The 22652-nt window shown below is 34.4% G+C and overlaps 2 protein-coding genes across 6 annotated transcripts; one reads left to right on the top strand and one right to left on the bottom strand.

Annotated features, from left to right (window-relative positions):
• Nucleotides 1–2500: 2500 nt before the first annotated feature.
• On the top strand, nt 2501–4738 carry LOC112716299 (protein Asterix). Its single transcript, XM_025768176.3, has 2 exons — nt 2501–2953; nt 4341–4738. Exons 1-2 carry the CDS (start codon nt 2709–2711, stop codon nt 4402–4404), a joined length of 309 nt encoding a protein of 102 aa, XP_025623961.1. The 5' UTR covers nt 2501–2708; the 3' UTR covers nt 4405–4738.
• Nucleotides 4739–5902: 1164 nt separating this feature from the next.
• LOC112716300 (pre-mRNA-splicing factor ATP-dependent RNA helicase DEAH1) lies at nt 5903–21096 on the bottom strand. 5 transcript variants are annotated; one of them, XR_011866874.1, is made up of 28 exons: nt 20797–21096; nt 19189–19293; nt 18946–19073; nt 18611–18814; nt 18425–18496; nt 18038–18124; nt 17447–17480; nt 17277–17331; nt 16791–16850; nt 16570–16641; nt 15898–15961; nt 15531–15610; nt 15263–15330; nt 15008–15065; nt 14844–14901; nt 14695–14763; nt 14133–14201; nt 13774–13863; nt 13381–13467; nt 12790–12905; nt 12640–12706; nt 11263–12303; nt 9777–9879; nt 9358–9481; nt 9178–9278; nt 7549–7611; nt 7389–7461; nt 5903–6535 (listed from the first exon to the last, which is right to left on the bottom strand). XR_011866874.1 is itself a non-coding variant. In XM_025768177.3 (28 exons), the coding sequence occupies exons 2-28, from the start codon at nt 19286–19288 to the stop codon at nt 6492–6494; spliced, it is 3147 nt and encodes a 1048-aa protein (XP_025623962.1). In that variant the 5' UTR covers nt 19289–19293; nt 20797–21096; the 3' UTR covers nt 5903–6491. The 5 variants fall into 5 exon arrangements, 2 of the variants coding, with proteins under 2 accessions (XP_025623962.1, XP_025623964.1); XR_011866876.1 differs by having other exon boundaries at nt 18563–18814; nt 20797–20971; XM_025768177.3 differs by having other exon boundaries at nt 9777–9839.
• Nucleotides 21097–22652: the final 1556 nt, after the last annotated feature.

Genomic DNA, 22652 nt, shown 5'->3' on the forward strand with positions numbered 1-22652 from the left:
TCCCCAAATCGTTGCTCTGCAAGAAGAAGATGAAAAAGTGAGTTTACATATGAGTGTTGAAGTAATTTTTAAAATAGAGATAATATTAAAGTTGAAATAAGGTAAATAAAGAACATCATGAAGAACTAAAGATGGTGAAAATTGATCGATACCTTTATAAGAAACAGCGAGAACCATTTGGTAAATGAACAATAATAGGAGAAATTTGTGTGTAAGAAATAAACCAAGACAAATTTGATGCAATGTGATCTGTGACACCAGAATTAATGATCCAAGTATTCAATAATGAATCTCGATTTGAAGAATTGTTAACAGTAGAAAAAGTATCGAAAGAACAAAGATAATGAGTAGTTGGACTTTGACAAAAGCTCAAGAGGAGTTCTGATACCATGATAAAATTGTGAAAAAATAGGAAAAGTAAAGAAAAGAACTTTTATTGATTATTGATTGATTGAATTGAATTGAATTGTATTGAAGTGTGTTGTAAACTATGAGGGTAAAACTAAATATATAGAGAGTATTGTCTTATAAAAGATAAAAACAAATAAAGATAAGATAAGAACAACTAAAAATAAGATAAAGATAATATAATAAAGATTAAAATTATAATTAAATTTATGTATTTTGTTGGGCTGAATTTATGGTTTATGAAACTTCTTTATTGTTGTTATGAAATAAAGTAGAAGAGTAGTTTAATAAGAAGTGAAATGCTCGAACATTGTTAGAAAAAAAAATGAAAGATGGAAAGAAGAAATTCAATTACTATTTTTTTATAAAATTTAAAAAGATATTTGTCGTTTTAATAAAAAATTAATCTTTCTTTTTAAATAATTAATTAATTTCAGCATCCATTCCTGTCTATCATATGCAGGTATCCTTTTTTCCAAATTGGGTTTGCGATAAATTATCTTCTATGATGAGACAGTTCCTTTGGAAGGGTCAAGTTGATGGTAGAGGTCTTTCTCTTGTTAATTGGAGGACCGTGATCACTCCAAAAAAATTTGGTAGCCTGGGTGTTAGAGACCCTGCGTGTGTTAATATATCTTTACTTGGTAAATTGGTGGGGCAACTTTTTCATTGTCAGGACAAGCCTTGGGTTGCTCTATTGAGGGCGAAGTATCTGAGGAATGAGGGAGTTTTAGATGGCCCTGTCCCTTGCAATGCTTCTCATGTTTGGAAGAGTATCTCAAAGGCTTTTGGTGCTCTTAAGGATGCCTTCTCTTGGTGCGTTGGGTCACTTGATCAATCTTTTTGGTTTGACAATTGGAGTATTGAGGGCCCAATTGCTCAAGATGTCCCTTTTGTACATATATCTGACTCTGATTTAACTATTAGAGACGTTTGGAAAGATGGTCAATGGAATCTCCATGATATTTTCTCTATCATTCCAGAAGATGTCAAACAGCGTTTGAATGCTTATAATCCGGATTTGAATGCTGGAGAGAGTTCGGGTTGGTCGTGGGGTGTGGCATCTTCTAGACTCTACTCAGTTAGGAGTGGGTACAGTTGGCTAGCCAAAAGAAAGTTTGACTGGAATGAGCATGATAATTGGTTGTGGGTATGGCGTCTGCATATTCCTGAGAAGTATAAGTTCTTGATTTGGCTCAGTCTCCATAATGCTATTCCTACAGCAGAGTTTCGTTTGGGTCGTGGTTTAGCTTTATCTAGCACCTGTCATCGGTGTCAGAATGGTTCTGAATCCATTCTTCATTGTCTTCGGGAGTGCCCTAGTGCCAAGGAGGTCTGAACCCTTTTAGACTTGTATTCAGATAACTCGAATTTACATGATTGGCTCTACAGAGGTGCAAGGAGTGGAGATGCTTTTCTTTTCTTTTCGACTATCTGGTGGATTTGGAGAAGCAGAAATCATGACTTATTTAATATAGATGATTCATGGAGTGCTAGTAAAGTGGTGAGTTTGATTTGTAGTTCAGTAAGGGAGTTTCACACTATTTTTGCTATGCATCAATCTCTGTCTCCTCCTTCACTTTGTTTGCATTGAGTTCCACCTCCAGTTCATTCTGTTAAATTAAATTGTGATGCTAGTTGGTTTGCTCCTTCTGGCTATGCTGGTTTTGGTTGTATTATTCGCAATCCTGATGGATGTTGGTTGAAAGGTTGCACTGGAAAAGTCGAAGTGTGCAGTGTTCTTTTTGCTGAATTGTATGCAATTTGGAGAGGTTTACTTCTTGCTTGGGAGAGTGGATTTCGTGAGGTTATTTGTGAAACAGACTGTTTAGAAGCTCTTTTCTTGGTAAACCAAAGAATGCTTAGTAAGGATATTCCGGAATGGGATTTGACAAAGCATATTCAGGAGGTTATGAATTGGAATTGGAGAGTCTCTATTCTTTTAATTCAGAGGACTGCAAATAGTGTTGCAGATTGTATGGCTAAAGCAGCTGCTTCTGTCGCGGACATTCACTCGAATTGGAGCCAACCATGGAGTGAGCTTCAACATCTAATAGATTTAGATATGACCCTAGCCAATTAATTTGGTTTTGTCTCTTTTTTCTTTCTTTTCTCTTTAGTCACCCAAAAAAAAATAATTAATTAATTTTGATAAAAAAAATCTCATTCAATAATTAAATCTCTATAAGGTCGTTTAAGTAATTTTCCGTAAAAGAAAACAATGTATAAGTGCAGGCATAAAGTCATAAACACATTAAAGAAAGTCAGAACCAATCAGAGCGAGAGATCGGAGATCAGAGATGTCGTCGTCTCACGGGAACGATCCGCGTATGCCAGCGGCGGCTCGGCCATATGTGGCGCCGGCGGTGGCGCCGCAAGACCTTCCGATAGACTATGCCGGCTTCATCGCCGTCATATTCGGCGTCGCCGGCGTCATGTTCAGGTACAAGCTAGGCTCATGGCTCGCTCTCATATTCTGCGCCCAATCCGTCGTCAACATGAGGAACGTCGAGAACGATCTCAAGCAAGTTATGATGGCTATGATGTCAGTTTCCTTCTCCTTCTCATCCATTTGAACTTTAATTTGAAACTTGAATTTGAATTTGAATTTGAATTTGTACTTTCAGATCTATGTATGCACACATCTGGTTAATTGCGTCGTTAATAGAGCAATAACCTAAGAATGTTAGTTCTGTTTTGGAATTGAAGCTAGTGCATATTCCAGAAATTTTATCGTAGTTTATGAAATATATGAAATTAGGGAAATTAATATTTCTTGAAAAATTAAAATTATAGGAAAAATGAAAGAATCGGACTTGAAAGCTTACTTCAATAGCTTAATGAACTTAGTTGGATTAGAATTGGTAGTAGATAACAATTATTAGCCTTTATGTTTGTATGGATCACAATCAGGGTTGATACTGTCTGTCAGATTCAGCTGAATATTTGTTCTGCAAACTTGAGTCATGTAGTCTTCTTCCAATTCAAATCCTTCGTTGTATAGCATGTGAAGCATTGATTATAAAAGCTCTTGGATTTGTTCCCAACTTAGCTTATGATATATACATGACATAATTACACTTCAAGTGTCTGTCAGTAAACAGAGGACAAAAGCCAGAGATAGAGATCAACTGTCCAAAACCTTACACTACCACTGCAATCATGTTTAAATTGATGGAAATCTAGGTCATCACCTCATCATCTGAGAACAAATCTTCTTCAATCAAAACGGATTCTTAAGAGTTAACTGCCCTATTAATCTTGCTCTGGTCTGGAGATGCGATTAATCAACCAGACTTAGGTTTCTCCCCTTAGAAAGACATAAGTGTGATGCGAGCCTGCATGATGGATCCTGTTGACATGTTAAGGTCCTGTAGGTTAGTAATAATCTAGGTTTATAGTTCATATGCCATTGGAGAAAAGTATTGAACATAGTTTACAAGTTATATTTCAATAGTGAAATAAATTAATTAATTAGAGTTGGTAACTCATCTCGTCGTGGAGAAATAATTTTGTTTTGTCTTGATGTCTTACATGTGTAGTCGTAGAATGGCATCTTAAGGTCTAGTAGATATGCTCACTGATGAAAAATGCTGCTTGTGCTACACACTAAATTAATTCAGACTTTCTCTAAATTTAATATGGGAGAGAAAATGTGTTAGTTCCGCTAAATACCTACATAAATCTCATTCCAGTCCCACACCCATAGAAAATAATTAGTGCTACAGAAGTAATATTAATATTTGACGTTACTATAATCTTTGACCAGTATTTTCCTCATTTATTTTATTTTTCCTTCATTTTTTCATCCTTATGTAAACATGAACCGTCATATAATTGGTTATTGGCGTGAATTTCTGCATATTATAAATTCTTTGCTATTTTATTCTTCACTGTCGAAAGTGCTGACTAGATGTTAATCTAAACTCCAGGTTTTCGTTAATGGGATTGTTAACAAATTATTTTGGACCTCCCAGACCCAGCAAGCAAAGTTGAGATCGCAAGTTTGAGGTAGAAATGATCCTTTCCTCAGGTGTTGTCAGGTATTAACCAACAAACATCGAAGAAGTTTAGTCATTTCCCGTTTCCGGTAGCTTTTCAATTTGCTATATTGAATATGCTTGAGAAGACTCAAGACTAGTGTATTTCTAAATTTTGGTGTTTTTAGCATTGAGCAGTAAAATATATATTAGAGCATTTTCAATAGTTTGTTCTTAGAATATTAGTTTTGATACTTTCAAAAAGTGAATTGACTTAGAATTGAAATCTGCATTGGAGTTGATTGATTGGAGTTGATTGATGAAATGAAACTAGTATCACTTTAGAGATACAGTATCACCTTAATAGAGAACTAATAAAATTTTGTTATTCGTATACTTATGTTGATAAAATAATTAAAAATAATATAAAATTCTAATTGAATTAATACTAAGTATTGGGGGAGCAAATTTTATTTTAATTTTAAATTACTATTATGATATATAGTCCTACAAATGTTTGTGTCATCTTATAAAACTCAAAATGAAATTGAAATTAGAACTAGCATTAGAGATGCTTTTAGGAATCTTAAGATAGCCGCATGATTTAGCTATTCTCCAAATTTATTTAATAAATGAGTTATCTTAGGCATAATAGTTTTTTCGTTGTTGGATTGAATGAATCACAGTATGGCGTCTCAAAAAATGAGTAATCATTTTTTCTTGAAATTAATATGCATGCAAAGTGATTTTGGTCGAATTTTTTTAAAATTTTTTTCCGGCGGGTTTTCGAGGTGTGAAGTTGAAACAAGAGTGTAAAGTGTAAACTGCGAAGCTGAGTGTTCGGAATGAGATTTTGTGAACAAACTCAAACTTCAACAGGCTGCCCTGACAAGCCCAAAAAAAAAAAAGAAAACAGGCTGCGCTGGTTTTGTTTAAACCTCCATATTCTAGATAATGGAGTTAAAATTTGCAATCGATTAGTTTTTATGCATTAGATTATGAGATACCGTATAAAATTATTAAAAAAAATGACAATAAAATATTTTCTAATAATACATAAAGGGAGAAAATTAACACAATTTACCTTTCGAAATCTTAAAAATTGAAATCAATTTTGTAGTTTATTTAATATAATTTAGACTTAGAGAGAAAGTTTAGAAAAATTAGGGGTGAATTATTCCTCATTTTAAATAATCATATTTCAAGTTTTTCAAAAATTATATTTAAATTTACTTCGTTGAGTATGGAATTTAGTTTGAAAAGGTGCATTATAAGTAGAATATTTTGACTTTTAATGTTTCTTGCATTTTGCCAGTGTTTTGCAATTATTTTATTATTTTCGGTCCATGTCTCAATTATTTTTAAATCAGGCAAGTATAACTTGTATTTCTTTCATCAGTGTTCTACAACATTCTGTTCCTGTTTCATAAATTTACAAGGCAGAATCCGTGAAATATTTTACTCGAGTACATCTATATTTCACTGTAGCATTAACATGGTAAAATAGAAAGAAGTGAAAGCAACATTTGGCAGCATTCATTCCAGGCAAAATAAGAAATGTCAAGGTACAGTATTGTTGACCCCAAAAAGAAAATAGATTACATCATTGCAATGGTATTTTCCAAATCAAACGAAATATGCATGGTTATGTGCAGTAGAACTACATGCTGCTAAGGAAAATGCAACCCGCTTTCAAGCAATGGCTTATACAAACATTAAAGCAGCAATACAATAACGAACCAGATCAGACCCACTTGTCAGTTGTCACCTAAAGTTGAAACTGAAGCCTAAAATGACAAATTCTCTATAGTTAAATGACATGTTTAAATTACTCCCACTCAGCTATCAAGATTCTAGATACAAGTATATATAACCTACACACCAAGGATGCAAGTGCGACATGGAAGGTTACTATGCTCAAGGCTAATTTTCAACAGGTAATGAAATTATTACAGCAATGCTCTGTATAGTACAGCAAAAACAATATTTACAGTGTGCCGCTTCTACCAAGTTTCCCGACTGATATTTTTGGTCTCCAAGAAAACACCATGAGTATTTCCAGCTAGCACAGCATCTGTAACGATGTGTCATCAGCAGCCTGTCCTATTGTGCACGTCCTTCTCCACGGGGCATTTTCTTGGAACCGGCTGCAACAAAATTTGATTTGACAAATCAAACAAATAAAAAAGTTGGTAGAGGATTGTCTAATTATAATCTACGCAATTGGCACACATCAATAAAGTATTGTTATAACAATCAACAAAATAAAGGCTGCTTCATTTGGCTGTGTTTGAATGATCAAGACACCTCATATAACTAGTGAACTTAGTTTGCTTGGTAAGCTTATTACAACTAAGCGTGACAGTTATCATATGGATGGAAACTGAATCTACTAAATATGCATATCCATAGAATTGTCACATGGACCAAGAATAGTTCCTACTACCAGGTTGACAATTGCAAGCAACACTAAGACGAGGGACAAATAATAAACTTGCTAACTGACTATCTATTCATAAAGTGTACACAGCTTAGCTTAAATCAAAATGTACCAGATCGCAAGCCATCAAATTCCTTCATCCAGTCCGATAAATGAAAACTAAACAATACTTGTATTAACACGAGGAATTGTGCTCATGCTCAAGAAAATAGATTCTCTCCATCCAAAATAATAATAATAATAATAATAATAATAAATAATAAATAAATAAAATTAAACTATTATGCCAAAGATATATCACAGAGCTGCATCCAAAATTGGAATGAGCCACAGAGAAAAATATGAGGAAGTACTGTCCATAAACTTATGATGAGAACCTTTGCAAACATGTTAAACATTCTAATTCTACATGATCTTTATTACAAACAAAGCTTGATTAAAAGGTCAATATTTTAAAAAGTCCCAATATTTAAAATCATGGTAAAGCTTGGGGAAATGTGACTTGACTTCCTAAAAATATGGAATGGAGATATTAAAGATAAAAGAGAAAGAAAGCATACCGTCTTCAACATCCTTGAGCTGGTAATAGTGAGGAGCTATCTCCACCAACCACTCTGGCTTTAATTCAGTGACCTGCAATTTGAGCTTCAAGTATCAGCTCTTGACCAAAATCCAATCAATGATGTCATAAAACATAACTCATTTGAACGTTAATAATACCTGTCTCATATATTCCTTGGTTGTAAGCACTAGTTCATGGTATACAACCCATCTTGGAAGAACCTATGAAATGCAAATAAAAAACAACTTAGATATTTGTAACAAGCACACCAATCCCTACTTCATTTGGGTGTTAGGGTGAATGCAAATACATGAAACACAGTTTTTAGATTGCTTTTAAGTTGCCTGAAATCAGGTACCAATTGATGTCTTCTATAATTTAACAGTTAAAACATAGCCCAAAAAAATACATGTGCCATAGTGACAAGGAAGCCAAAGCAATACAGTGCAACATATGGTTATTTAATGCATCACATGAGAAAATGCAAACCAAAAGGAGTATACTCTTCTGGATTACTCCACATGTTTAAAATGACTAACACTGCTTAAGACTTGGTCATCAATTAGAGTCTCAAAAGATATGCTATGCATTTCTTCCTTGTGAGTAATTATAGTGCTTTCGGGTACTAAAAACCCTGAATTTTCTTCCAAGCAAAGTTCTTTTCCCTATGAACCTTTCGACGCCACCTCTCCATTGTACCATAGGATTCTGTTGGTTCTATTTTTATGAATTGTGGGACTGGACCCAGAATGGATTGATTAATGAGTATGGAAAGTTTTGATTTTGTGATCAGGATCTAGGTGGTGTCAATTGTCAAATCTGGAAAGATCTGTTGCCCTCAACCTTATTTCTTGTTATTTGTTGATTCCGTGGATCATGTCATAGCTCATTTACGGCAATCTTAGTTTTGGCCCACATTTTATAAATATAAAGCATTGTGGCCAGTTTCTAGCAGTTCCAAGATCTTGACCCACTATAGGGAAACCACAACTGTTTGGTCCAATGGCAATTTACCATTCACTCATGACCATTCTGACGACCGTTTACATTGGCTGTGATTCCCACAAGCACTTTGATTTTAGTTTGGCGGATCTTGTAACTTTCCTGTTTGTCTAAGCTTCAAATGCATTTGCTGAACTTGAAGGAATTTCTGATGAAAGACCATACCAAAATATGGGTGCGTTTGTACGACTATTTTTTTTTTTTTTTTTTACACAACCAGTATTTTCCTTTTAACTGAAAAAATCAGTTTTCACATATTTATATAAATTTTTATAAAATAACAAAAATTAAAATGATAACTTTTTTTTTTTGGAAAATCTTAACCTAGCTTTTCAAATAATAGCATCCTATGTTGCCTTGCCACTAATGTTTTTTATGGTGCGTGTATAATTTCTCATTGTTAACTCCGCCTATGTTACACTTGCGGTACATAGCCGGTCCCAAGCCCGGATAAAGGAGGAGGGTTGTGTTAGGTCTTCGACAATCAACATAAAAACATAGTAGAACCCCCATGACATGTATAATTTCTCATTGTTAAGGGTCCATTTGTTAAATAGCTAAAGGTTAGTATTTAGTTAAGTATAACTTAGGGGAGCGTTCGAAATGGGGTTGCACAATGCCATATGCTTAACATGAGCAGCATAAGAAACATAGGATTAAAAAAAAGATAGTCATTAATTATATGACAGTAAGTTTTTGAATAACTAGAAATGGGGAAGGCAGCAGCACACTAAAACCACAGATGACACTAGGGAGACATCAGAAATGCAAAAACACCAAAATACCTGTGCCAGCCCCGAACTAGGATGTATGTTAACAGTCTGTGGATGTTTAACAGTTCGATATGATCCATTCTTTTGCAGTCGTGCAGAATGGGGGAAAAATCCTGCATTGGTTAAACAGTGAACTCAGTAGATTGAGTGAGGATTGCCAATACAAGTAATTATTTATTTTACTAAGTTTACCAGATGTTATGGATTTCTTGATGGCGTCCAAATCGCTAGAATTTGACGTTAGTTCAATCTCAACCCGCTCTAGAAGACCTGCGAGTTGATCACGGACATCCCTAGCCCGTTTCATACTCCTTACCTGAAGATCAAAGTTACAAAGATTAAAAAGTTATAAGAAATATATTCTACAAAGACCAGCACATGTGAGTACCAAAGTATGAATATGTTTTGAAAAAAAGTCATTAAAAAGGGAGAAAAGAATACTGACATAATGAATTATTTTCCCACAACTTTCACTATCACCTTGAAAGATGATATCATTATTTAAATAATCAATTTATTCAACTATGCACAGCTATGTGTAACTGAATACTACTTTCTAGTTTGCTAAATACTGATGTGGCATAGATTAGTTTCTAGAAAAAGAATAGCACCTGTATATAATTTTCATAGCACCATTGTGTTGAATAGTTGGTCTCCTTCCATGAGTTGTAGACCTGAATGATACAAAATTAAATAACAAGGTTCCACAACAATCTGCAATAAGTAAACACATCAATGATAGACTGTAACCAACTTCAAATAGGTTCTCAAATAATAGTAATCAAGCCATGTTGGACATCAATTTATAAGGGCAAGTGTGCTTACCTCTTAAGTTTGTGTTATGTGGGGCAAATTCAGAATCTAATTCACACCCATTTTTGCATTGCCCAATGACGGTTTTTATGGAACAATCTTAGGGTTTGGGGTTTAACTTCTATTGACTAAGTTTGATGGATCTGGTAGTAGGGAAAGAAAGAGGCAAAATCTGTGACACTATGCAGTATAGGCCACTATTTGGAATATTTGTTGGAGCGTAAAGCACGCACATGCACATTCAGTAACAAATTTTCTGTCAAGCATGTTTAGGGATATAGATTAGATGCCTAGCATCTATTTGGTGTAAATCATTCTTTTGCTTTGCTTCCCATCTTAATGCAATTTTTCTTTTATCCAACAAAACTAATAAAGCCATATCCCTATCCCGCAATTTGACTAAAAAAAAGTTCCAACCTAGATCAAAAGATAGACACACAATAAGCAAAGATAACATGCAAGCTAGGGAAGTCATGTTCAAAACTAGAATAAAGTTACATGAAGGAAATGCAGCAGCATCATTCAAATGACATTGATATTTAATATAAATTTTCAGATTATTCATGTCATTACACATTCTTACAGAAACAATACCTGAATGGAGCTTATGTTGCAACATCACTTTTGACTTTACAAATATAATTCAAAAATTCAAATTGGCATTGCAAGACACAAAGCAACTCAGTGCAGATCCAAACAAATGCAAGAGAAAAGGCCACATGAAACAGTGGCAATAATGCGGGAAAATAGGGTGGTAGAATCAGTAGGCTCAATGTGGGAGAATAGGGAATGCAAGTCATGTATGACAAGTAAAGTTAAAATCCAATTTCCGATAGCTTTCTGGATTGCTGGGAAATATTAAGTTTAACAGTGTCAATGCTCAATAGCCCATCAGAGTAGACTGGATGCCCTTTGTCTAAGCATTTAATGAATAAGGATATATAAGTTGAAATTATTGATGCAACCCAATCACCCCAATGATACCACATCTTCAAATCAACTTCACCTTATACCATCTGGGTAAATGAACCAGTTTTATGCCCTGCCTCAGCAAGTAGGCAATCAAATCAGCTAAGTTGTCTAATAATGTATTCATAGAGAGATCAATAGTGCCTAAATGTTCATGGAATGGAAGATGGAAACACAGATGGAAAACCAAACACAGAATATGTAGATATCAACAACAGTGCCTAACATTTAACTGAATGGGAAAACTAACAGACAAGTAGATAACCAACAAAATATGCTAAACAATAACAAAATTAAATTTAGAAATAACTGAACCTTTAGCAATGCAATATGGTCTCCAACATTTCCAGTGTGAAAGTTCATCCTTGCATTGTCTGCATGGACTTGTTTATCCTTTGGACGATAAAAAATCGAGTTCCCAACAGAAAGCATAGCAGCAATAGAAATGATCTCATCTGAACACTTGTACTTTTCTGAAGCTACAATCATTTTTGACAACATAGGATCAACTGGGAACTCTGCCATCCGTCTTCCTACCTTCGTTAACTCACCCAGTTTATTTAGTGCACTTAATGCAAACAGAAGCTCTAGGGCTTTCAATAATGCCTCTGCAGGTGGAGGATCCATAAAGTCAAAGTGAAGTAAGTCATGAATACCAAGACTTTTCAAAGTCAACACTACATTTGCCAGGTTAGTCCGTTGTATTTCTGGAACAGTGTTATCATCTAGATCATTGTGAAAGTTATATGCAGTATACAATCGGAAGCACTTCCCAGGTCCTGTTCTTCCAGAACGCCCAGCTCTTTGCATTGCTGAAGCTTTTGAGATGGGTGTTACCAATAAGGACTCCATTCCTGTTCTTGGATTATAACTTTTCATCTTACAGAATCCTGGATCAATGACATACTTGATCCCATCAATTGTCAACGATGTTTCAGCAATATTAGTTGCAAGGACAACCTTTCTTGCCCCTTCAGGTGTGGGTTCAAATATTTTAGCCTGTAGCTCAGTTGGTAGGTTGGCATATATAGGGCATATTATTAACTCGGCAATTTTTGTGCCCAAGCCTCTAGTTCGATGCTTTAAGATTTCTTCAGCAGTTTCGATTTCTTCTTGACCAGTAAGGAACACCAAGATATCACCAGGAGGTTGAGTGACATGGATTTGAAGTGATGTGACAATAGCTGCATCTAAGTAGTCAGCTTCTGGTGCTTTTGTAAAGTTTATTTCAACAGGATACCGTCTCCCTGGAATTTTAAATATTGGAGCAGAATCAAAGTAGTCACTGAACTTCTCTGCATCTAGTGTAGCACTAGATATCAGCAACTTAAGATCAGGCCGGAAACGAGAAATATCCTGTCAGTAACACAATGTAAACACAGGAGGACATTATCATTAACGTCTAAAGTAAGATAATTTATTCCCCCGAAAAGAACTTGCATATCAAACATGTCCAATCTTAGTAAAGACCATTCATTGATGAGATAAGAATCATAACACAACAACGTAGAACAAAAAAATACAAATAACCAACATCTCAACATCACATCAGCAACCGAGAAAAGTGATGAAAACAAAATTATGATCATCCTGCAGACTTGTTATGCCTATGCAGTATAGAGAACTTGTGCTTAACTGGACATAATACATGCTCTAACTGTCTTGAGGATACTGATAATGAAGGAAGCTCACCTTTACTAATCCAAATAAAATATCAGTTGAGAGTGTCCTTTCATGAGCCTCATCCACCATGACAACACTGCAAAATTGAAGATAATAAGAATACTATAGCATCCAACTAAACCCTTAATACTCTCAATTTTCAAATATAAGCAAGCCCACCTGTAACTTGCCAGATCAGGTTCACCAAGGAATTCCCTCAACAACATTCCATCAGTCATATATTTCAGAATAGTCTTCTCCGATGTACAGTCCTCGAACCGGATAGAGTAACCAACCTTGAAAAATAAAACACTAAATGATATAACGAACATATGAAAGACTGAGGCAGTGAGGCTCAAAGAAAGGGATATATCCATAACTGAATTTCTTTGAAAAAAAGGCTCAAGTTTCCCATATTATTACATAGAGAGATCCATCTAAAATGTTAACAGCAAATAAGCTCTTCAATAATGATAACAATCCAAACAGATAATAATATAATAACAAAAAAATTATAAGTTTTTCATTAAATAAACTGTATATATAGGAGATCTAGTGAGAAAAGTAAGCCCACATAAGAGTGAGGAGTAAATCTAGATTGTTAGATATTGCATAAATGGTTTAGATTAAAACAGAGTCGTGACTTTTTAGAAACTTTAAAATCTGACTATCCATGTATGGATATAAGACCCATATTTCCTGCTCTCACTCTTAACATATAAGACCACATTTCTCACTAGATGCTTCCTATAGATATATAACGAAGCCAACCTCATGTCCTAGCTTAACACCCATTTCTTGAGAAACACGAGCAGCAACACTCATAGCTGCAACACGCCGTGGCTGGGTACATGCAATCTGTAGAAACAATAAGCAGATTTAAATTTACATTTGTTTTCAATAGCCAAGTAGGACATGTTGACATCAAAGGTAGAAAAGTTATAATCTGCAACTAAATGACTATCATAATAAAATTCTTAGACCCACCATGGCAAAACATATACAGAGCTATTTGTTCAAAAGATCAAAAATAATGGTTTTTGAGAAGAGACAGCACAAAAAATTAGAACACATGAAACATCAGCAAAGTAACATGTACTGAATGCACATTATAAAAGTTAACCTATCAATATCTTAAAGCACATTAAAAGAAATAAACCACACCATTCCTTGCTTTGTGTAGCCAGCCTCATGAAGATATTGGGGAATCTGTGTGGTCTTTCCAGAACCAGTTTCTCCAACAATTACAAGCACCTGAGGAAAACAGTCAAGGTTAATTTGAATGAACATGTAGTTGTGTGTGTGTGTGTGTGTGTGTGTGTGTGTGTGTGTATATATATATAAGAATAAAGCTAATAAGATGGCAATGAATGCAACTAAATGCCATAATGCAACAGTTTATTTGCAACAGAGGTGAAATTCACTCCTACAGAGTATAGAATACCAACAATCAGAAATAGTTAAATAAAAAAATCAAGAGAAAATAGGGAAGAACACAGAAGCAGAGGGGGGAAAAACCATGCCTGATGATCACGCACGGCTTGGAGCAATTCCTCCCGATAAGGATAAATGGGCAACTTTTTCCTCTCCTCCTGAAAAAAGTGTAAAGAGCATGATGAGGCATTCTCTGTGGTCAGTCTAAGTAACTTTATCAGAAGATTTGGACCCTTTTTTTTCTGCTTGACACGTTTAAAATGGCAATGTAATAATCAACTTCATAACCAGTTTCTCTGCCACAGTGTTAAAATATAAATATGATTAGTCTAATAATATTATTCATAAATATAATAGCAACCCTAAATTCAGCTTTCATCTTACATCTTAGACTTTGGTGTCCACATCTAGTGGTTATCTTATTTTTATTGCCTCAAACAATCAATTCGAGTAGCCAGAAACAGTTGAGCGGTGTTGAACAAACATTTTTGCCAAACCACTCTTTTCAAACTTAAAAGCCTTTGTCTATTTTTAATGCTTGTTGCCTAAAAACTATTGCAAACATTAGCAGGAAAAGGTTCTGAGAAGCATTGAATTGCCAAACCACTCTTTCATAACTTAATGAAGTCATTGATGAATCATGAATGCTACCTGAAGTGCCTCTAAAGCTGACTTTGCTCTGGACTTTTCAAGTGCATCTTCCATTTCTTCATAATCAAACTGCAAAGAGAGACTAGCTGCCTCAATCACAGAATATCAGCAAATTTAAAGTCATGAGCGAAGCTTAGTCATTGACATACATTATCTCCATCCATCACTGATGCCTTGATAAAATCAATCTGGTCCTCGAAAACAAACCTGAACATATAAATTTTATGGAAGTTTTTAATCAATAATCTTATATACATTCAAAGGAATAACGCAAGGAATATCCCTTGGAACCTATATAATATGGAACACTTACTGATAGTCATCGGCGAATTGTTTTTTATTTTTTGAACCATACTTTAGCGTTGCCTTTCCTAAAAGATATTCAGAACCCAGGTATTATAATAATATAAGAAAAAAATTATCCAAAAAAATAATACGGAGAGAATGGATTTCTTTTTCCATTCTCTTCTTATATATATATATATATATATATATATATATATATATATATATATATATATATATATATATATATATTATCAAGAGTATAATAATATTGAAATATTACCGATTTGGTGTTCCTCCCATGCCTCTTGTTCAGCAAATGGGTTCATTTTCTCCTCAGCATTTGTATCCCTACAAAAAAACAATAAAACTTCATTAAAAAAGTAATTTTGGAATTCAAGCCCATTCAATTAGATACAAATCAGAGGAAATAGATGATAACTAATTTCTAGTTAAAATGGCAACAGTGTAGGTGTGCTTGTGTGGTCCCCTTTCTTTTGCTTTTTATAATTTATGGTAGTCTATCAGAGATCATGTAGAAACAGAAATACCTGTAACGTTGCATAGCCACAGAAAATCTCTTCTCCTGATTAACACCACCTTCCTGATCATAAGCTTCTGGCATCCTATACTGCAACTCCAGGAGAATAGGACAGTTTAGTATACAGATCACCTCACAATATCTAACATCGCATGCCCAGATGCCAAAAGGAAAAAAATAAATAAATAGATAGCATATGTCCCTCTAATAATTTCCATTGCAAATTATTAGGTTTGCCTCGTATTGTGGGAAAAAAATTTTAAAAGAATGGCAGGAAGCAGTTTAACTCTTCAATAAGTTACTAAATTTCAACAATAATCAACTGTGAATGAATGAATAGACCTGGAGATGACACATATGGAAAAGTTATTGATTACCTCATTGACATTGTCAGCCTCCTCTGACCGCTTCTTTACAAGTTCATATATTTCTTTCTTGTATCTGGAAGAGAAAATAAGAAATAAATAAAAACTTTTCCTAAATAAGAATAAAAGAATTACTTGTGATATTTGTGGTTGCAGTTTAGGGCCTCTCTACACACTGAACAATCCCCATATTGATAAAGAGCTCTAGCTACCGCATCTAAATGCAGTATACACAGACTCCCTAAACAAACAGGTCAAACATGCTTTCTAATGAAATAGTAACATGAAGAGTTTGTTTCAAGCATATAATCAGTAGCTAATAGTATGGTTCTAGAGATGGATGATTCATTACACTATAGCAAACCATAGGACATAGCATAGTGCAGTATTTCTTGAGGCACAAACAAATAAAACAAGAATTTCAGACACCAAGAGATAATGCCAAATAGTGTGTAATAATTCCTCTAGACAAAAGCAAAACAAAAACAAGTGTTACTTATAAAAGTTATAGCTTTTTCCTCTATACAGATCATGAGCTAATGCCAAACAGGTGAGGTCGCATATTAAAGACCAATGTAAGCTTTTGTAAAGAGTATAGACAGAAGTAATAATAAAAGACGAGAGGCAAAAAAGGTAATAATATTATTTTTCTTTCTTTCATTCAGTGGCAAACAGAAACATTACCTAAGCTCACGATATTCTGCTTCAGTAAGCTTCACGCCCTCAAACAAATATTGTTCATCTTCTATATCATCTCTGCAAGTAACATGAAAATTATTAAAATCAAATAGAAATTAACGAGAAAATAAACATTATAACTCAAAGAACAGCATAATAAAATAACCATGCTAATATTAGTCTATTGATAGAAAATAGATCTAACAAACAAACCGAAAAACAAATACCTCAGTTCTTCTAACTTCTTCTCCTCCCTTTTCTTCAAGTATTCTTGCCTTGAAACCTTTCTGGAACAAAAGTGAGAAAAGCAAGATGTGACATGACATTACATAACATACTGCTCACCTTAGGAAGCTAAGAAAGCAATTTACAACTACCATTTTTAAACAAGACAAAAGAATATGACAACACCAACCAAGACTTATTTCACTTGGTATGTTCAGCCACATCTAAAACATCAGTCTACATGGTTATCAGTTGTCCACCGCATAAAATCCCGAAGGAAAGGGGCAAAAAAAATAAATAAATAGAAGTACTTTTCCTCAACCTCATTGTAACCAATACCAGTAATAACAGTTAAAAAATTAATTAAGAAGATAACAATGACAGATCTTGTTTGCACTTTCTATGGAGAAGAAAGATATTTGCATTTTATAGTAACAAATACAGCAAGAATAACAGAATACTTTATATATATAAATAAGGTAACAAACCTCAAAGCTTGAATATCATCCTGCTCTTGTGCAGTAGATCTTCGAATTGCCTCTTCTGTAACATAAAAATCAAACACAAACGTACATGAAGTTTACATGGATAGTTGTCTGTAAGAATTTGTCTCTGTAAATCTAACAAGCAAGTAACCTCAAACAAGAAAAGCTGATACCTTCTTCCCTTCTTGTCAATTTTTGTTCAGTCAACTGTCGAACAGGAACACATTCAAATAATTAGAATAAAGCACCAAAAAACCAAAACATGGAAAAGGAAAGAAGAAACAAAAAGAAAAACTAATGCACTTGAAATGTTAGTATAGAAGCATCTATTTGTGCTTCTACATATAAGCAACATCAGTTCTTCAACAAATTAAAGAATCTTATGAGCTGTAAAAAAAACAAGTTAATAAATTGATGAGAAATGGGTACGATCTAACAGGCACCCATGACCTAAAACCCCAGCCAAACTGACTGACATCAACAAAATACACAACTATGTATTGCAAAATAGTATCCATTCAAATTGTTGATTGTTCACACTCCATCTACTTCTAACTCTCCTTCCTTAGTCCTTATTCTTTTCAAAAAATAGTCTTCATTTTTATTTACCGACAAGGATATTCATCTTACTACTGCTTTAGATCCTCATTTAAGCACGCTAAATAAACAAAACAAAAAAAAAAGAAAGGAAAAAAACTCGGGTATAATAATACGTGATTAATATCAGGTATGTAGACCAAATCAATATGAATATTCATAGGTACCTTCCGGGTCCCTGCTGCATCTCTTTCTTTCAGATGTTGCTCTAGTTCCTCCTTCTCTCTTTGATCTTTTAATCTTTCTTCTTCTGACTGTTTGCAAAATTGGGAAGGAACCACGTCAAAAGAAGAAAATAAAACCTTAATGAAACTGATGTAGTGAAGCATTATATTCTTGAAACCAGAAAGAAGGGAAGGAAATGCAAGGGAAAAGAACATTATGTCTCAAGAAATGGCACTCTTCTGCAGGATTATAAATATAAAAAGAAAACAGAAAACGGAAAACGGAAAAGAATAAAATAAGTGCAATCTTCCTTTTATTTTTTTGCAGAAGAACACAAATCTTATTTAGTTCAAAATTATATAGATTGACACAAGATCCAAAAATACCACCTCTGATCCAGTATCTTCACCGGGAGAAGTTCGTCTCTTAACTTGTCTCTCCATTTCCTTTCTTGAAATTACCTGCAGGATTGCATTTGGTCAAAATAAGTCACCTGCTGTTAGAAGAGCTGTTGATCAGCAGCTTACCATGCCAGAAAATATGAAAGTGAATCTAATAGGTTATGAGCACTTTGCCTCATCATCTTCATCATCTTGATATTCAGTTTTCTTCCTGAAACGTTTGTTACGGCTATCAATCTTTTTAGACGTTGATGTAGTAGCTTTGGAAGATTTATCTTCACCACCAACATAATCATCATCATCATCAGCCTTCAAAATGTCATAAGTCCTCTGCTTCCTTACCAACATTGCAGCTTCTCTCTCTTGTTTCTGATATTGCTGGTATATAATACAGGAGTATCAACAGAAAACAGAGATTATAAAAATATTACAAGAAAGAATTAGCTAGATAAACACACGAAGATGGCAGAATATGTTCACAGTGTAAATATACTTATGTATAAACTAACATTTAAACCAAAAGATTTATGAGGAACTCGAGAGAATATTTCATCAGCAAATGCATGAGTATCTGACGATGAGATCCCAAACTCCACTAGTTTACCCGCCAAATCTGCTGGTGAAGCAGCCTGCTTGGCTGCAATCCAGAAAAAGAATATCAAAATATTGAACATAAAAGTTCTATCATATATGTTCCAAAGTGACTATATAGAAATCCTTTAACTGTGAGAAAATGATATTAGATCAATTACATAGTCCAATCATGTACTGTACAACTGTGGGCTGAGAATATCCAAGCAGTGACATCAACTTATCTGATACCCATGCCTTCAGATTGTCATCACTCCCCATTTTCACTGCACGAAATATATAAAATCATCATCCTAATGTATATGGATTGCAGGGCCAACAAGCATACTAGTGCTTACGGCACACCAATAAAGGGCTTATCCACCCAAATAAAATTCAATCAATAATTACAAATAGAAATAAAAAATTTGACAATGTACATTCTCATCGCAATGGAACTAATGTCAACAATGTAAAAGAAAATGTGAGTATTAATGTTTTTCATAGAAAGCAATCCAACAAAATATTCTAATAAAATCTTAATATTCTTTAGTTAGAAAAAAAAAAGTCAGAAAAGAGAACAACAATAAGACACAGAACAATATTATGAATGTAGGATAAATTAAAAACACTTTGTACTTTCTCTTCCTCATCTTAATGAATTTCTAAAACAATAACAAGCACAAAGCTAATGCCCCCTCCCCCCCCCCCCCAAAAAAAAAAGAAAAAAAAAAGCAATGCTATTGTAGGTAATAGTTGCCACTTGACAATCCCAACGTAGCAGCTGCAGAGAAGCCAACCCAAAGCCGCTCCAAAAGAACAGCGGATAGCAGGATGGCTGCTATTAAATGCAATTCTTATGTATCATCATAGTTATCAATTTAAAACAGTGGAGAGAGGAGCAGCTGACAATGGGAGGGCGAGGAATGGCAAGGAAACAAGGACAAATCCAAAAGATGCGTGCTTGGAAGTGATTCAAGAAGACAAGGTGTGGCTACAAGGGATGGTGAAACCTCTCTATGCCTTCATATACAGTGATTTTATCGAACCCACGAATTGGGGGGAGAAGGAGGAAGCACAAGGTACTACCTTGTGATTTTACTGTTTTTCTGTTAGCCAATATCTGATATGTGAAAGTATGCACATGAATTAGATGGACAAAACTGAAAAATAAACTTTATACACTCCTCAACTCCACTAAGATGGTTCATAAACCTTCCTATCCCACACTTTCCTATTCCATTCCACTAATAAACACTTCCTTCCATCATCTTTAAAACTCTCAAACATATCCTAACTACAATACGTTGCGCCTTTATTTCAGTTTTGAAATCTGAAAGGCAAATTAGAGCATTCCTAGATGTATGAATTGTGCCCCTTTTTCCCCTTGCCTTGACGCAACTACTATCTTTGTAAGTTTTAACATTAAAGAAGTACGAATGTTCAAAAACAAGAAACTATACATAGTTATACAGAATCGAACTCATTCATTATCAATTACCAAATGCCATAATCCGTTCCATAGTCTAAAAGCGTCGAAAGAAGAAAAACGTAAATAACATCAATCCAATGCATTACAATACAAAAATCATATTCCTAATTAAACTTAAGTCTCTAAGATTAAGTAAACAGAGGAGCAGCAGCTCCAATGAGATTTAAAAATAAAGAGAGATGCCAAAAGAAGAAATGAATAAAAAACACAGGAGAAAGAGATGAAAAGAGAAGCGTGCACAAATGCAGAAAAGGAAAAAGAACCGAAGAGAGAGGAATGGAAGAAGATGAAGACGAACCTAACGGTGGTTTGGAGCTACGCTTGTCCGTCAGAAGTAGCCGCAGCCGGAAGCTTCGCCGCCGGTGAGACAGAGAGAAGAGGAGAGAAGAGATTGAGAGAGTTAGGAGCGGGAGGAAACAAGTACGGAAAAAGACGAAGCGGAAGCAAAGACAAAAACCCTCTAGATCGATGATACAAAATACAGGGGAAGTATAAAATTACATTTATGCCCTTCTGGGTGAAACAAAAACGCCACTCTTTTTTGGAACGGGTTTAAGGTTTATAACAAAATGGCCATGGAATTTAGGAAACCAAGTCCAGGCCCTAGAACTATTTTTTTTCTTATAAAATAATTTTTAAACAAATTGCTCCAAAGACAATAAGACTTTTAACACAAAACAATATTTTTTTTAATCATTGATATTTATTCTCTCTATTAATATTTTTTTTTGGTTAACGGAACAAACTTACATAGCATGTTAAACTATTAATTTATCCATTAAATACTAATTAGGATACACAGATTTTTTTGTTTGAAATATTATTGTTTTTTTGAAGGTAATGTTAGGAGTCATTTAGGATTATTTATTTTTTGTTACTTTTTCATATACATTAGCTAAATTTATATTGTAAAACTGAAAAATATTGGTAATTTTTTAAGTATCAAAATTGAACAAAAAGAATATTTTTTAATCTTTTCACTATTACTTAGAAAAATTGTTAAGATATTATATTACTAAGATTATGTTAAGTCTTAAGTACACTGAATTTAAATTAAACCATCATAATTCACAAAAATTTATTATTATTAAAAGAAGTACATATTTAATTTTATAATAGATAATAAATGAAAAAGTTAACACAATATTTTATCTAAAATAGATATAATAAATAAAACTACTTATGTCAACTAACCAAGTAAATATAACATCAAAGATTCAAAGTTCAACATTTTGGAATAATTAGAAATAAATAGATAAGATTAATAACAACAATGAGCAATGTCATTCTTATTAATATGTATATTTTTTATTCAATTTTTTAAAATAAAAAATTAAAAATTACTAATATTTCTCAATTCTTATATAATAAATTTAGGCAATGTGTATGAAAAAAGATAATAAAAAATAGAAAAAGAAAACCTAAATGGCCTCTGATAATTACTCCAAAAGACAAAGAGGTCCCCAACAAAAAAATCAGTCAATCTTAGCTAACACTTAATAGACAAATTAGCTACCACGTAAGCATGTTTCGTTAACTCAAGAAAGAGATCATTGACGGAGAAAATAACCTGTCTCACAAAGTTAAAGATCAAAGGTTAAAAAAGGTTTTTTTTTTTTGTATTAGGGGCCTCGTGGTCCTTCGAAAAAATTATTAGGGATTGGAATAGGTATTCACCTTTTTTATGAAAAAGTATAGGGGACAACACATCCGCCAGCCAACTCTGCCAACTTTAAGGTAGGGCCCAATAGCAAAGCCCATTACCACACAAAAAACCATCCCACACACTTTCACTCAGACTAACCCTAATGCGATTCAATTGCACACCACTCTCCTCCCACTCCCAATTACGCTGCTACCAGAGTTCACCCAGTCGCGCTGCCATCTTCCAACCAGTTCCGGCGACAATGCCGCTACACCAAGAAGCTGTGCGCCAGCTCGACAATGCTGCGAACGTAGCCCACAGGAAGGCACCCTTCTCGCATCGTCGCCTCCGCAAGACCTATCTTGCGCGCCGTCGCTACCCCCACGCATCTTGTCCCATCGTGTCGTTGATGCCCCTGCACGAGCTGACCCTGTGATGTCAACCCAGTGCCAAACGTGCTCTCCATGAAGCCACTGAATGCGTCCTCCGTCACCGAAGACCACCGCAAC

This window comes from Arachis hypogaea, chromosome 10 (assembly GCF_003086295.3).
Source record: "Arachis hypogaea cultivar Tifrunner chromosome 10, arahy.Tifrunner.gnm2.J5K5, whole genome shotgun sequence".
Classification (NCBI taxonomy): Eukaryota; Viridiplantae; Streptophyta; class Magnoliopsida; order Fabales; family Fabaceae; genus Arachis; species Arachis hypogaea.

Coding starts and splice junctions, on each gene's coding strand:
- LOC112716299 (XM_025768176.3), top strand. CDS start 2,709: ATGTCGTCGTCTCACGGGAACGATCCGCGTATGCCAGCGGCGGCTCGG. Junction 2,954..4,340: donor CAAGTTATGATGGCTATGAT/GTCAGTTTCCTT, acceptor TCTAAACTCCAG/GTTTTCGTTAATGGGATTGT.
- LOC112716300 (XM_025768177.3), bottom strand. CDS start 19,288: ATGGGGAGTGATGACAATCTGAAGGCATGGGTATCAGATAAGTTGATG. Junction 7,612..9,177: donor CTAGTTCGGGGCTGGCACAG/GTATTTTGGTGT, acceptor TGCATTTCATAG/GTTCTTCCAAGATGGGTTGT. Junction 7,462..7,548: donor CCAAGGAATATATGAGACAG/GTATTATTAACG, acceptor CTCAAATTGCAG/GTCACTGAATTAAAGCCAGA.